The sequence below is a fragment of the Dermacentor andersoni genome, chromosome 8, assembly GCF_023375885.2.
Source record: "Dermacentor andersoni chromosome 8, qqDerAnde1_hic_scaffold, whole genome shotgun sequence".
Classification (NCBI taxonomy): domain Eukaryota; kingdom Metazoa; phylum Arthropoda; class Arachnida; order Ixodida; family Ixodidae; genus Dermacentor; species Dermacentor andersoni.
Genome location: NC_092821.1, coordinates 597,595 through 612,640, shown reverse-complemented (window position 1 = coordinate 612,640; position 15,046 = coordinate 597,595). Strand labels below are relative to the sequence as shown.

The 15,046-nt window shown below is 45.5% G+C and overlaps 1 protein-coding gene across 5 annotated transcripts in view; it reads right to left on the bottom strand.

Moving 5' to 3' along the window:
* The window catches only part of LOC126526693 (nuclear distribution protein nudE-like 1), a 463,503-nt gene that overhangs the window by 130,889 nt on the left and 317,568 nt on the right, over nucleotides 1-15,046 (bottom strand). For 4 of the 5 annotated variants that reach the window (XM_050174557.3, XM_055068353.2, XM_050174556.3 and 1 more), the window contains exon 8: nucleotides 7,666-7,796. In XM_050174557.3, coding sequence (XP_050030514.1) covers nucleotides 7,666-7,796 — 131 coding nt within the window. The remainder of the gene's footprint in view (nucleotides 1-7,665; nucleotides 7,797-15,046) is intronic. The other variant, XM_050174554.3, reaches the window with a different exon arrangement.

Genomic DNA, 15,046 nt, shown 5'->3' with positions numbered 1-15,046 from the left:
GCTGTTGTTAGTAAACATCATCATCATCATCAGCCTGACTATGACATCCGTTCAACATCTGAATCTGACGATGCGGAACCCATCTCTTCCTCGCATGAGACGCTGTCCGAGTCCAAATCCGAGCTCGGCTCATATTCTGAATCGGAAGAGCCACCGCTCCAATGAGCAGACGAAGGTCCCGCGTGCCTCAGCTATCCGAAAGTAACCGCGCGCAGGAAGGATGCGCTTTCAGTGGCCAGCACAACGGAGAGAAATGGGACATTGTGTGATCAAGACAGAGGGAGATGGAAAAAGGCTAAACAAAGTTTGAAGGGCTTTACGTTTACTGCTGCAAGTCGGAAGCGAGGGTGCGGCGAGAGAGCAAAAGCAGCAATCGAGTCACTCTTTTCGGAGAGGCAACGGCGCCGCGTGCGCCTTAACTTGACGTGCCGTAGCAGACACACCAACAGAAGAAAAATAAAAACCTTCAAACCAGCGGAGATGGCAAAACAACCCTTGAACCTATAACCACACGCGCGCGACACATGATCCAGCGAACGCGGAGCCACCGCGCCACTCAGCAAAGAGAAAGGGGGCAGTGGCAGTCGCACCGTACTCTTCAATACATGCACTAACACAGGTCGGGGTGAAAATACGAACTTGTAGAAAGAGTCAACAGATGGCGTGGCCCGTTTAGAGTGCCAGCTTTGCGTTCAGGCTCGAAATTTTGAACACACGATAGAGAACGTACCGGTACGTCAGTGACACTGTGGGCGGGAAGCGCGATGACGTACCGGTACGTCCGTGACAGCGAAAGGGTTAATAACCCAGGTATAGTGTCTGCAAAAATAAATGTTCAGTACACCGCCGATCTTCGGATATAAAAAAGTAACTAAGACCGGTTCATCGCTCATGCCATGCGGTGAAGCATTCCTGGATGTTGTGAAGCATCGGTGCACTCCACATGTTTCCGCAAAACATATGGTTTTTGTTCAACTTTGTGGGCCTCGTAACACATGTTGCAGTTCCACCTTTCAGCATCTTCTGAGGATGGTCCGATGAGAAGTCCAAGGAACGTACTTCACCTGTTTGTCCTAAGTCTTTAGACCTCTTCCAAGACCGATTGCTTTCAGCGTAGCTGGGCAACTACAAGATTATGCATCCACGAATGTCTGTTTGCATTTTTGCACATTTTCTTTATTACCTCTGCGGAGAAGAACAGTAGAACGAAATATCACGCCATTGTAATCCGTCTTGCGCTGATCCGTAGTGTTGGGGCGAGATGTGATATGGTATGCCTGCTGGGCGTGAATGGAAGTTTCTTTGCTGCCGATGGCAGCACATCCTAACTAAGCGAAGTATGCACCCTGAAGATAATCAGTAGAGCTGTGAGGTCATGAAAAAAGATCGGCAGATAAGTGCGCACAAGGAGGGAGACCACTCAAGGCCAAAAAAGAAACTCGCCAGTGAACAACTGCGGATGTCCTCATGCAAAAATTTCGTCGCCGTCAGAGCTTGAATCTGCCTTACTGTTATCTTTGGAATCATAACTAAGTCTGTCAAAAATTGCAACAACACCGGAGCGTCAAAATTTAAACCGATTCTGAAAGAGCAGTGCCTGTACTAACTACTGGATGGCCTTATATGGATAAGAAATGGCTCCAATAAGTAGAAACTGGCAGCTTTGAAGCATCGTCCACCGGTGATCAATTTGAATAGGCATGATAACGAAAGAGTTAAAGGTGAAGCTTAAGCGTCCTCCATCTTTTTGGTTAGGAAAATGGTGCACGTACAAATAACATACACACAATAATTTTATTTTTATAACATTTGCAATTACTCATTTCCTACAAAGGTTCATGAAAATGGCTTCGGTGTACAACACCAATTACTATACGAAGTAGTGGTTGCGAGGTAAAATCCCGGTTTGCTGCGACGAGGCGTTCGGGCGATGCACGCTTGACAATGAACGACTGCATGCCACTTGGTCATTGTCTCTCGAAGCTGTTGGATCGTACATCGAAGCTGATGTACATTCCAACGAGTACATCCAATCCGACTCGTGCATAGTGGTGCACAAATAATTGCCAGACCAAGAAATTCTGAAGAGCGTCCTGGAAGACCGTTTTGTCGGATAAGGATGAAACAGCCGTGCAATGTGAACCCGGACCACCGACTACATCACAGGTCATGGACAGATTCGATACAATCAACCGTTGCATCGGGCCCCAAGACGAGGCGGAGGCAATGGCTCTGCAGGCGGCATGCGAGAGTTGTGCTGTGCCATCGCTCGGCATGAAGCACAAACAAGCTACGCGGACCGATTTTTGGAATTAAAGATTGCTTTTTGTGTCAGCGAGTCACGTGCTGCCTATGTATTTGATAATATCATGACAACAAATTTCCGCGACAACGAAATTTTGCACATGCCCCATTAATTTCGTTGTAGTGGAATTCAACTGTGCGCCACTCCAGTCTGGGATCCAAGCATTAACAATTTGGTTACTTCACTAGAAATAGTACAGAATCGTTCTACTAACTTCACCTGTTCCTGTTATAACTGCAGTGCCAGTATCATCATCAGCAGCAGCCTGGTTACAACCACTGTAGGGCAAAGGCCTCTCCCATACTTCACTAACTACCCCGGTCATGTACTAATAGTGGTCATGTTGTCCCTGCAAACTTCTTAATCTCATCCAGCCACCTAACTTTCTGCCATCCCCTGCTACGCTTACCTTTTCTTGGAATCCAGTCCGTAACCGTTAATGACCATCAGTTATCTTCCCTCCTCATTACATGTCCTGCCCATGCCCATTTCTTTTTCTTGATTTCAACTAAGATGTCATTAACTCGCGTTTGTTCCCTCACCCAATCTGCCCTTTTCTTATCCCTTAACGTTACACCCATTATTCTTCTTTCCATAGCCCGTTGCGTCGTCCTCAATTTAAGTAGAGCCCTTTTTGTAAGCCTCCAGGTTTCTACCCCGTAGGTGAGTACTGGTAAGACACAGCTATTATACACTTTTCTCTTGAGGGATAATGGCAACCTGCTGTTCATGATCTCAGAATATCTGCCAAATGCACCCCAGCCCATTCTTATTCTTCTGGTTATTTCAGTCTCACGATTTGGATCCGCGGTCACTACCTGCCCTAAGTAGATGTATTCCCTTACCATTTTCAGCGCCTCGCTACCTATCATAAACTGCTGTTCTCTTCCGCGACTATTAAACATTACTTTAGTTTTCTGGAGATAATTTTTAGACCCACCCTTCTGCTTTGCCTGTCCAGGCCAGTGAGCATGCATTGCAATTGGTTCCCTGAGTTACTAAGCAAGGCAATACCAACAGCGAATCCCAAGTTACTAAGGTATTCTCCATTAACCTTTATCCCCAATTCTTCCCAATCCAGGTATCTGAATACCGCCAGTAAACATGCTGTGAATAGCATTGGAGAGATTGTATCTCCCGGCCTGAAGCCTTTCTTTATTGGGATTTTGTTGCTTTCTTTATGGAGGACTATGGTGGCTGTGGAGCCGCTATAGATATCTTTCAGTATTTTTACATAAGGCTCATCTACGCCCTGATTCCGTAATGCCTCCATTACTGCTGAGGTTTCAACTGAATCAAACGCTTCCTCGCAATCAATGAAAGCTATATATAAGGATTGGTTATATTCTGCACATTTCTCTATCACCTCATTGATAGTGTGAATATGGTCTATTGTTGAGTAGCCTTTACGGAATCCTTCCTGATCCTTTGGTTGACAGAAGTCTAAGGTGTTCCTGATTTTATTTGTGATTACCTTAGTAAATACTTTGTAGGCAAGGGACAGTAAGCTGATTGGTCTACAATTTTTCAAATCTTTGGCGTCCCCTTTCTTATGGATTAGGATTATGTTAGCGTTCTTCCAAGATTCCGGTACGCTCGAAGTCATGAGGCATTGCGTATACAGGGTGGCCAGTTTTTCTAGAACAATCTGCCCACCATCCTTCAGCAAATCTGCTGTTACCTGATCCTCCCCAGCAGCCTTCCCCCTTTGCATAGCTTCAAGGCTTTCTTTACTTTTTCCGGCATTACTTGCGGGATTTTAAATTCCTCTAGACTATTCTCTCTTCCATTATCATCGTGGGTGCCACTGGTACTGTATAAATCTCTATAGAACTCCTCAGCCACTTGAACTATCTCATCCATACTGGTAATGATATTGCCGGCTTTGTTTCTTAACGCATACATCTGATTCTTGCCAATTCCTAGTTTCTTCTTCACTGCTTTTAGGCTTCCTCCGTTCCTGAGGGCATGTTCAATTCTATCCATATTATACTTCCTTATGTCAGCTGTCTTACGCTTGTTGATTAACTTGGAAAGTTCTGCCAGTTCTATTCTAGCTGTAGGGTTAGAGGCTTTCATACATTGGCATTTCTTGATCAGATCTTTCGTCTCCTGCGAAAGCTTACTGGTATCCTGTCTAAGGGAGTTACCACTGACTTCTATTGCACACTCCTTAATGATGCCCATAAGATTGTCGTTCATTGCTTCAACACTAAGGTCCTCTTCCTGAGTTAAACCTGAATACCTATTCTGTAGCTTGATTCGGAATTCCTCTAGTTTCCCTCTTACCACTAACTCATTGATTGGCTTTTTATGTACCAGTTTCTTCCGTCCCCTCCTCAAGTCTAGGCTAATTCGAGTCCTTAACATCCTATGGTCACTGCAGCACACCTTGTCGAGCACGTCCACATCTTGTATGATGCCAGGGTTAGCGCAGGGTATGAGGTCTATTTCATTTCTAGTCTCGCCATTCGGGCCCCTCCATGTCCACTTTCGTTTATCCCGCTTGCGGAAGAAGGTATTCATTATCCGCAAATTATTCCATTCTGCAAACTCTACTAATAACTCTCTTCTACTATTCCTAGAACCTATGACATATTCCCCCACTGACTTTTCTCCAGCCCGCTTCTTTCCTACCCTGGCATTGAAGTCGCCCATCAGTATAGTGTATTTTGTTTTGACTTTACCCATCGCCGATTCCACATCTTCCTAGAAGCTTTTGACTTGCTGGTCATCATGACTGGATGTAGGGGCGTAGACATGTACGACCTTCAATTTGTACCGCTTATTAAGTTTCACAACAAGACCTGCCACCCTCTTGTTAATGCTGTAGAATTCCTGTATGTTACCAGCTATATCCTTATTAATCAGGAATCTGACTCCTAGTTCTCGTCTGTCTGCTAAGCTCCGGTGGCACAGGACGTGCTTGCCTTTTAGCACTGTATATGCTTCTGTTGTCCTCCCAACTTCACTGAGCCCTATTATATTCCATTTGCTGCCCCCTGATTCCTCGAATAGCACTGCTAGACTCGCCTCACTAAATGACGTTCTAGCGTTAAACGTTGCCAGGTTGAGATTCCAATGGCGGCCTGTTCGGATCCAGGTATTCTTAACACCCTCTGCTGCATCACAGGTCTGACTGCCACCATGGTCAATTGCTTCGCAGCTGCTGGGGACTGAGGGCTGGGGTTTGATTGTTGTACAGTAGAACCCCGCTGTTACGTTCCTCACTGCTGCATTTTCCCGGCTGCTACGTCGTTTTCATCCGGTCCCGGCGTAGCTTCCACAAGATCCAATGTATAAGGAACCCCACTGTTATGTAGAAGCTGTGAAAACGTTCCCGCGTGATATGTCGCAACTTAGCACCCCGAACCAGCCTGGGATAAAGTAAGCAACATGCTCCAACCGCCATTTTTGCTTTTGACGAGTTTTGGCTGGGCTTGGCCAGGCTTGGCTATGGAACTGGCTGCAAGAAGCCGCACGCCAGTTCGAGAGGCTGCCACTAAGTGGCCATTCGTGAAAAATGCTCTCACTATCAGCACTGTGATTACGGTCACCGCATGGTTGTTGGACGGGTCGACTCACGGAGGAAGGAAACTCAGGAGAGGCCCTGACGTCACTTTTTGTGAAGCTAAAGTGAAACTGGAAGTTGGCGTTGCTCGTGGCGTTGCTCCGCCTATCGGGCCAGCTCTCCTCTCTTGCTTAAATTTCTCCCACGCCGCGCTGCGCGCCACCGGGTTGCTCGGAGGTGCGCGCTCCGCAGCAATACTAAACAATCGTTAGCACGTTAGCATGATTCCACCAAAGAGGGCAAAATTTCCCGCGGATATTCCTTCGTCCATTGCCATTGCCATGGCGCGGTGACGACGAGGAGCACGAGCCGCATGATGCTGGGGAGTTGCCAAATCCTAGCTTTGAAGAAGCCGTCGCGGCTCTGGACCTGCTCCGCAAGTACGTCGCAACTTTTTTCCCTGGATGAGTATTTGCTTTTGCAGAACAACAAACTACCGTTGAGTGTGCCCGTATATAAGCAGCTGGCGTAATTTGTAGCGGTGAAGTGGTTGACGACGGCGGCGATCAAGTGGGTACGTGCCTTATGTTGAAGCGGCGTCCTTCTCCCGACCTGGATAGCGTGCAGCTTCTCCTTTCAAACGAATTGTGTAAGCGGAAGAAAAGAAAAATGTTCATGAAGCTCCTAAGCCGCAAAAGCTGGTGGGTACGCCCTAAACACAGCTGGAACTGACGTGCGACATTGCTCTACAGAGCTACCAATGCACGGTGAAACACACATTGCCCCTCCCACATCGTGCCGATTGCTGCGACTGAGCGACGGCGCGACCAACTTGTTGGAATCCAGTTGCGGAGAGCCCACGACGTCGCGGCGGTCGCTGAGCGACGGAATTCGCTCTGTCGCTGACTGAAAATCGCGACATGTGAAACAGCTTTAAGGCTGCACTCCAGGCCTGTTTATGCAATTTCACCCACACATGGATCTTTTTTTTTTTTTTTAATCCAGTGAAAAATTGCGCGGCACCAGGATTCAAACGATGGTCCTCTTGCATGTGAGGTGGATACTCTACCTCTACGCCACCGCTGCACTCTAGTGACTTCATCTGTTCCTGTTATAACTGCACTACCAGTATAACTTCTACAAAATTTGTAATCTTTCTTCCGTCATTAGCATCCTGCCAAAAAAACTTCAGTTCTAACTTTTTTTTTCATAGGCTTTACTGTCACCCGACCCTCCGTGACGAATTCATTCTTCAGTCACATTATATATCGGACCGTGTTGACCATCACTTTAAGGTTGGTATCGAGCCATGTTATACTAAAACCTTTCTTTACTCCTTTTTACCTCGTGCTTCGCAAGGTTGGAAATGCCTTCCTTCCGACATTGCTTTTTATTTATGATAACATCCGATTTAAATATGCTTTAACTAACCTTGTATAATTAGGAGTTACCATGCCTTACTATGCTTTGTTACATTATTGTGCACTATGCTTATTGTCTACCCACTCCCTTCTATGGTGCTTCGGTCCTGAGGGTAATAAATAAATAAATAAATAAATAAATAAATAAATAAATAAATAAATAAGCTTTGATGGGACCACAGCGTCAGTTCAAATAAACTGGGAGTTTGAATTAACGAGATTCGACTGTACATATGCATGCCTGGCCACTGAGCCAGTCGAGATATCCTGAATTAATGCGAGTATTTTACTGAATGTAAGGTGAACACTGCATTCCCCTAGGCAGTTTCTCAAGTGCACAACTGCGGGGGCCTTGCCAATCGAAATGGGAAATCCCTGCCTCCTCTGAGGCCAGAGCCAAAAGTGAAAATGCATGCTGCACCACTCACGCCAACTTTGCGCAGGAGGTCGCCGACAATGTTGAGGGCCGAGACCCGTGCCGAGGGCGTCAGTGGCGTCTGGCCAGATGAGCACACACCCGGCGGTGGCTGCTGGGGTGCCCCGTTACTGGCCGCTGCTGCTGAAAAGATGGAGAGATGGAGGTGGCTTACACCCGAGCCAAGGAGTGGGCCTCTCTTCCTACATCCCTCACCTGTTGGCAGTTTTTATTTCTATAGATGATCTGAGACACAGGCCTAATGAGCAGGAGCCCCAATGACAACATTAATTTCATTGCAGTAGGCTAGGCCCATATATACCCCCAACGCCGACAAGGCATTAAAAAAAAAATTATTAAATTATGGGGTGTTACGTGCCAAATGGGGGCTGTGGCTTTGTCAAGCTGTATTTTTACAGCTTTTCCTGCAGCTCCTCTGTCCATGTATCTTTGAGGCAGAAATAAAAATTTATTTATTATTATTATTAAAACCACTTTCTGATTATGAGGCACACCGTAGTGGAGGACTCCGGAAATTTCGACCACCTGGGGTTCTTTAATGTGCACCTAAATCTAAGTACACGGGTGTTTTTGCATTTCGCCCCCATCGAAATGCGGCCGCCGTGACCGGGATTCGGTCCCGCGACCTCGTGCTCAGCAGCCTAACACCATAGCCACTGAGCAACCACGGCGGGTGGATAAGGTATTGTACAGGGCAGTTACACACTACAAAATGGGAAATGGGAAACATACAGGTAGCACATCCACATAAAAAAAAAGCATCAATACTAGACTCCTAAAAAAAAAACCTACCACATCAAATAAAAGGTACGTATCAACTACTGAATTCAGAGCAAAAAGAAAGTGCATCATATAATGACAAACAACAAGCATCAAATACTGATTAGATGCTTGTACATATTGCTGATATTGCTCGTCAGAATTAACAAGTCGTAGTTTCCCGTGAAAGGCGAACCATCGATTGCAATAGCAAATTAGTAGACAGCTATACGAAGTAAGGATACTACTTTTATCAGCCATATAAACTTGTAGACATAAGCATACTAACTAAATTAACAAGCATGGTATCATGGAACCTCACAGCAACGCCGATGGTAGAAATGTGCCTGGAGTGTCCACATAATTGCTACTGCAATAAAATAACAAGGAACTCCACACGTAACCCTGATTTACCTCTGACGTCACGCTAACCTCATGTGTGTGCATATTGTTTAGAATGACCCTCTGACTATGTGCAATTATGTATTCTTTAATCCATGCAGTAATTGACCTGTTTATGCTGTACGACACTAATTTTTAGATTAATAAAGAGTGAGGAACAAGCTCAAATTCCTTTGTGAAATCTATAAAAAACTGAATCCACTAAGAAACTCTTACCAGTGCACTAGCTAATACATGTACAATAGAATCTTGGTGATACGAATCTGTTGGGACGGCGTAAAAATTCATATCACCCAAAATTCAAACCACCCAAAAGCATTAAAAATCGGTAGATTAAAGAGAGATGTGGAAATGAAATGGCTGACTTGCTCAAAATTTCAGATTTCTGAATTTTTTTTTTTCTACAATCCCAAGACCTTCCTTTATCTCATGGCAAATTACTTGGAAGAAACACACCATATAATTTGGGAAAATTACACTTTTTTAGTGTGTTGTCTTTGAAATTGGGAAGAAAATTTGACTTGAGGTGGTGCTATAATACTGCTGATTGCGCAAGCGCCTTTCAGTTGATGCAGCGCTGCCGTCTTGGTATTGCTATAGACATGAGAGATCAGAGATTCAGATAGACGCACTGGTATATTTTTCCATGCAGAAACAAAAGCACAGGATACGGGCATTTTTCACAACAATCGAAATTCAGCACATTGTAGCTAATAGACTTGGGCAGGACTCATGAAAAAATTCGTATCAGGCATGATCGTATCATCGAGATTCTACTGCATTAGTTCCATAAGCTGGGCGACACAAAGGTGGCAGCTACAGAAACTATGTTTACTTATTTATTTATTTACACATATTGCAGCCCCTTTATGAGGCTATTGCAGGAGTGGGTTAGACAAGAAGCCATACAAAAAACAAGTAAACAATAACATTGAAAAATTCACGAGAAATAAGGAAGATGACACAAATAAAACTCAATATAACAGCAACACAGAGTTAGTACAAAAACGAGAATGAGTAAATACACTGTAACAAGAATAAAATACATAAAATCAGGTGTAATTAACTTTTAACAGGAAATCATTTAATGGCAGCGACCTAATTCTTCTGGGAATTAAGTTCCAGAATTCAACAGTACGTGGGAAAAAAGCTGTATTTAAATTTATTACATCGAGCAAAGTAAGGCTTAATATTAAGGCTATGGTGACTCCTACTTGACCGAAAAATATCTGAAGGAATATATATAGGATGTGAGACACAATAACAAAATTGACCATGCCATGCAGAAACTTCAATGACTCAATGTGACGGCGTATGGATAAAAGGGTTAGGTTCAGAGAAGATAAGGCACGGGAGGGTGAAAAATGGTGATCATAGCGATGATATACGAATATATATGATATAAGAATCGAATAGATTTTCGTTGTCTGCTCTCAATGAAGTTAACGTTGCACTGCTTATGAGGGTTCCAGACAGGAGAAACATAATCTAGGATAGGGCGAATTAAAGTTTTATACATTAGTAACTTGGTTTCCTTTGGAGAATTGTTGAAATTGCGCCTCATATACCCGAGCTTACTGGTTGCAAATGAAATTAATGTGTTTTGACCAGGACATGTTAGTGGTAAATATGACGCCAAGATACTTGTATTCCGAGACCCTGTGCAAGAATAAGTCAAAAGTAATTGATCAATGAAGGAGAGGCACTATTAGAAGATGACATTATCACAGTTTTAGTAGAACTTATTTCATTTGCCAAGTGCAGCACCAGGTACAGAAGCTGACAAATGACGAATTTAGTTCAAGGTGATCTTCTGGTGTGTTAATCACGCGATACAAAACAGTCGTCCGCATAAAGGCGCATGTGTGAAGTGACGTTTCGAGGTAAGTCATTAATGTATAGTAGACATAGTAAAGGACCAAGAACCGACCCTTGGGGTGCACCAGATGACACGTCATCAGAAAAATTAATTGAATTATAACATACGAATTGTCACCGATGAGAAAGGAAACTGGCAATCCAGTTAACCAAGTAAGAATTTTTTAGGATCATATTAAGCTTTATTAAGACATTCGAATGCAGTACAGTATCGAAAGCCTTGGAAAAATCTAGAAATATAGTGTCGACCTGGGTGCTGATAACAAGGGCACAGAGAATGTCGTGTGAGAATTCAACTAGTTGTGTTAAAGTGCCGAAACCTTTCCTAATGTTGTGGAAACAGCAAGGAATGGAATCTAATGAATACATTGTAGCGCCAAAAAAAGGAAAAAAAGAAGACTTGGGAAGGAAGAGTTTGAAACGAGATTGAGCGCTGAACTTCAACTGATTTTGTTCTTAGAGCAGGGCAGGAAGAATGAACAAATGCGCATGCGTACATCAGTGTTGCCTAGAGCGATTACAGTGACGTTTTCAACATTTGCAGCCACACTCCCTTAAGATACACCAGGCTTTACAAAAAAGAAAGAGAACCCACTACTGATTTCCCATCCCTTTTGAGCGTCCTCCCCCCCCCCCCCCCCCCCCCACCTCTAGACACTCTAAACAAAGGAATGGACACATATACGATCGTTCTGACATGCTCAAAATCTGTGTGTTAACATTACAGCTAGGTGTTTACAGCAGAATATTGTTACGTGTGAAAAGACACAGACGAAAGAGGCTCTTTACGGGTTATTTACACTGGAGCCAGGCAGCCAGGCCAACCCTCGCTCGCGTTAAGAGGTGCAACCAACTTCATCTTCGTTCTCGTGGCGGCTGTCTCTTGAGCATCGCTCGATGATATCATAATATCAAGGGAAACGTTGGAAGCCACCATTAGCGAATTCGAGGTCTGTGCAGTCATCGGGCGTATGACCAAGAATACAGCAGCGGGAGCAGACAAAGTCACCAACGCAATGATCAGAAGTATGAGCGACTACTTGATCACGGTCTTTACAAAATTCATTAACGAGCACTGGGCACGAGGCACTAACCCACAACAGTGGAAACATGCCCAGGTAATCTTAATCTCGAAGCCCGGCAAGAAATTGGAGGTAGCAAACCTGCGGCCCATCTCCCTCACGTCATGTCTAGGCAAATTATACGAGAGGGTGGTAGACCAACAGATGCAGGACCATCCCAAAAACAATGATCTAGTGGCACACAACACCTTTGGCTTCCGGCCCCACCTCAGAGCTCAGGACGTCCCCCTCCAGGTGAAAGAGGAGGTGCTGATACAACCCACAGCCGGATGCGAGCACGTTGTCATGGCAGTCGATATGAGTCGTTTGACAACGTGAGCCATCAGGGGATCCTGGACGGCCTCACCGACACAAAGTGTGAGAAAAGAATCCACAAATCCGTTAGGGCCTTCTTTAACCATCGCACTGCTGAGATCAAGATCGCCACTCTAGAGTCACAATTATTACAAGTGCCACATCACGGAACACCACAGGGGAGCAGTAATTTCTCTGACCCTCTTCAATGTAGCCATGCTAGGCCTAGCTAGGACACTCCAGATCGAGCAGCATGTATGATCCGCCATGTATGCAGACGACATCACGGTCTGGACGACCACAGGCTCGTTGGGGAGAAAGGAGAAGAGACTGCACGAAGCCACAAGCCTCATCCGGGCATACGTACTGAAACACGGCATGCAGTGTGCCCCAGTGAAGTCAGAGCTAATCAGGACATGGAAAGGCCAGGGCAGCTGATCGGTCCCGACGGACGTGCAACACAAATTAGACATCTACATGGCTGGGAAAAAGAGGAGAGGAGCACCATCCGCATCCTGGGCATGTGACTTCAATCAAACCAAAGATGCACCTTAAACCTTAACCGTATTCAGACATCCGTAAAACAGGCGTCTAGAATGATCAGAAGGGTCAGCAGTACAAAGATTGGCATAGGAGAAAACGACACAATTCGGCTTGTCAAAAGTCTGGTCGAAAGTATAATTCTACACAGCCTTCCCTACTACAACTTGCTAAAGACAGAGAGGCTCCATTGAAGCCTGTCTGCGGGGAGCTTATAAAACAGCCTTGCAGCTCCACCAAACGACCTCAACGGAACTCCTTTTGGCCCTTGGCGTCTCGAATACATTTGATGAACTCACGGAGGCACAGCTCAATGTACAAAAGCTAAAGCTCACCCAGTCAACAGCGGGACGAGACATTTTATGCAGACTGGGTTTCCGAGACTGCACAGAATTCCAACACAGGCAGGCGGACCTTACAACTGCCCAGAGGGACAAAATCACTAATGCTCCAATCCCAAAAGGGATGAACGCCGTCCTAAACCCGGAACCCAGAGAGGCTAAGGCTAAACACTACAAGAAAACATATGAGGGCAGGAGTAGCACATACTACACTGACGCCACCGTACACAGAACATGTACACCATGGTTTACAACCACAGTGATAGATGGCATTTACAGAGAAGTAACGAGCACCACAGCGTGGACCTACAACATCTGCGAGGCCGAGGAGATAGCCATCGCTACGGCTATTGCGGCGCACGCCAACACAAGTGAGGAAGCCCGCATCCTGACAGACTCCATGCAAGCGTGAAGAAACTACCGAAATGGTAGGACCTGCATGGCAACCGCCAAGATAATAAATAAAACCAAGGACCTTGGCGCAATCAAACTCATCTGTATACCAGGTCATACTGGCATCGAGGGAAATGAACTCGCCCACGTGGTGGCCACTGCACACGCAACATACCAGTGGCGCCCCAACAGCGAGGTGAGCATCGAACCCGAACCGGTAGGCTGGAGCCTATCAGCAATCCTTGAATATTACAAAAGCGCTCAAATTAAATTCGCCCCACCCCAGAGGAAATTAAGTAAAGCAAAGCAAGTCACTTGGAGGAAGTTGCAAACCAAAACTTACCCGCACCTACATCTCCTACATAAAATAGATACAGAGCGATATCCAGATGAGTGCCCGTGGTGTGGGGCTGAGCCCACGCTGGACCACATCATGTGGGAATGCACCAAGGCTCCTCAAGACAGCACTCACGAAACCACAACGTGAGAGGGATGGGAGCCCTAGCTCTCCAGCTCGAGGAGGCAGCCCAGCGGGCTGCCACACTCCAGGCAAGCCGCAGAGCTCGAGGCAGCAGAGCCCTAGAATAGGGGCCCCAACCAGCCTGAAGACCGCTCGCCCTATATTGAAAATAAATGTTTTCTTTCTTTCGTGGTCACCGTCATTGCAACGCACCTTATGGCTATCTCATTTCCAACACATTTATAGATGCAAGTCGGTCCCCTTTTCTTGCTTCGCGCAAGCCATCACAAGAGTAGCCTTGTATCTACGTGGTGGGCACAAAAGTGTCGTGACCCAGTTGCATGCATTTGCATTGAAAGTGGATGAATGAAGGGGGGCAGCTGTGTAATGTGAACTTGCCGTGACACTCGAGATTTCAGAATCTTTGTCCGATGGTAAATCAAGCTGAACCTGACAATCCAATAGCGCAGACACCTGCTTTTTACCATTGGTGCCAGCTATGCGCAGAGTGGAGATCGAGTCATATGATGCACAGTCCTTTCTTCAGTTTGGTCTTACAATAAACCACCTGGTGTAAAGTTCGGATAGCTCTTCTGCATTTTGGTTAAAAACTGGAAAGCAAAGCTTTCTATGTAATAAATATTATACGACCCCAAAACACAGGGCTACTATTAAACTGCGAACCTTATAGGATACAGTACAACAGAGTTCCCCTAAATGATTAGTTTCAGAGGAAAAAAAGCACTCGATTTTATTCAACACAAACTTTATTGATAAATATTTTCCAGACTATCCTATACTAGATGGGAGCTGTAGACAGAGCTGGCATATTAATTTGGTGTTCCCTTTAAAGAGTTTTTTTAAAGGGCCCCTCGCCAGGTCTGGCCACTTTGAGCTGAGAAGCACCGTGCACACAATGCGCGCTAACGATCCTGTCTGCAAAGTATTAACATCGCTATGGGCCACGAAAAGAGCTGAAATGTCAAACCAAAAAATTCTGTTGGCCCTTCTCATGAGCACCGCACTCCCAGCCGGAGAGCCGACACATATCGCGCAAGTGTGCCAACGTACATGGCAGTGCTGCACTCATGTGGCACGTGATTTGGAGAAGTACTCAAGGCAACATCTGTTATTTGTCATGCGAACGGCGCGGTCCCTCACTCAGTCCATGCTAGCAGGCCCAAGTCCTGGCTGGCCACGCCCAAGAGCGCCCTGCCAAGCCCC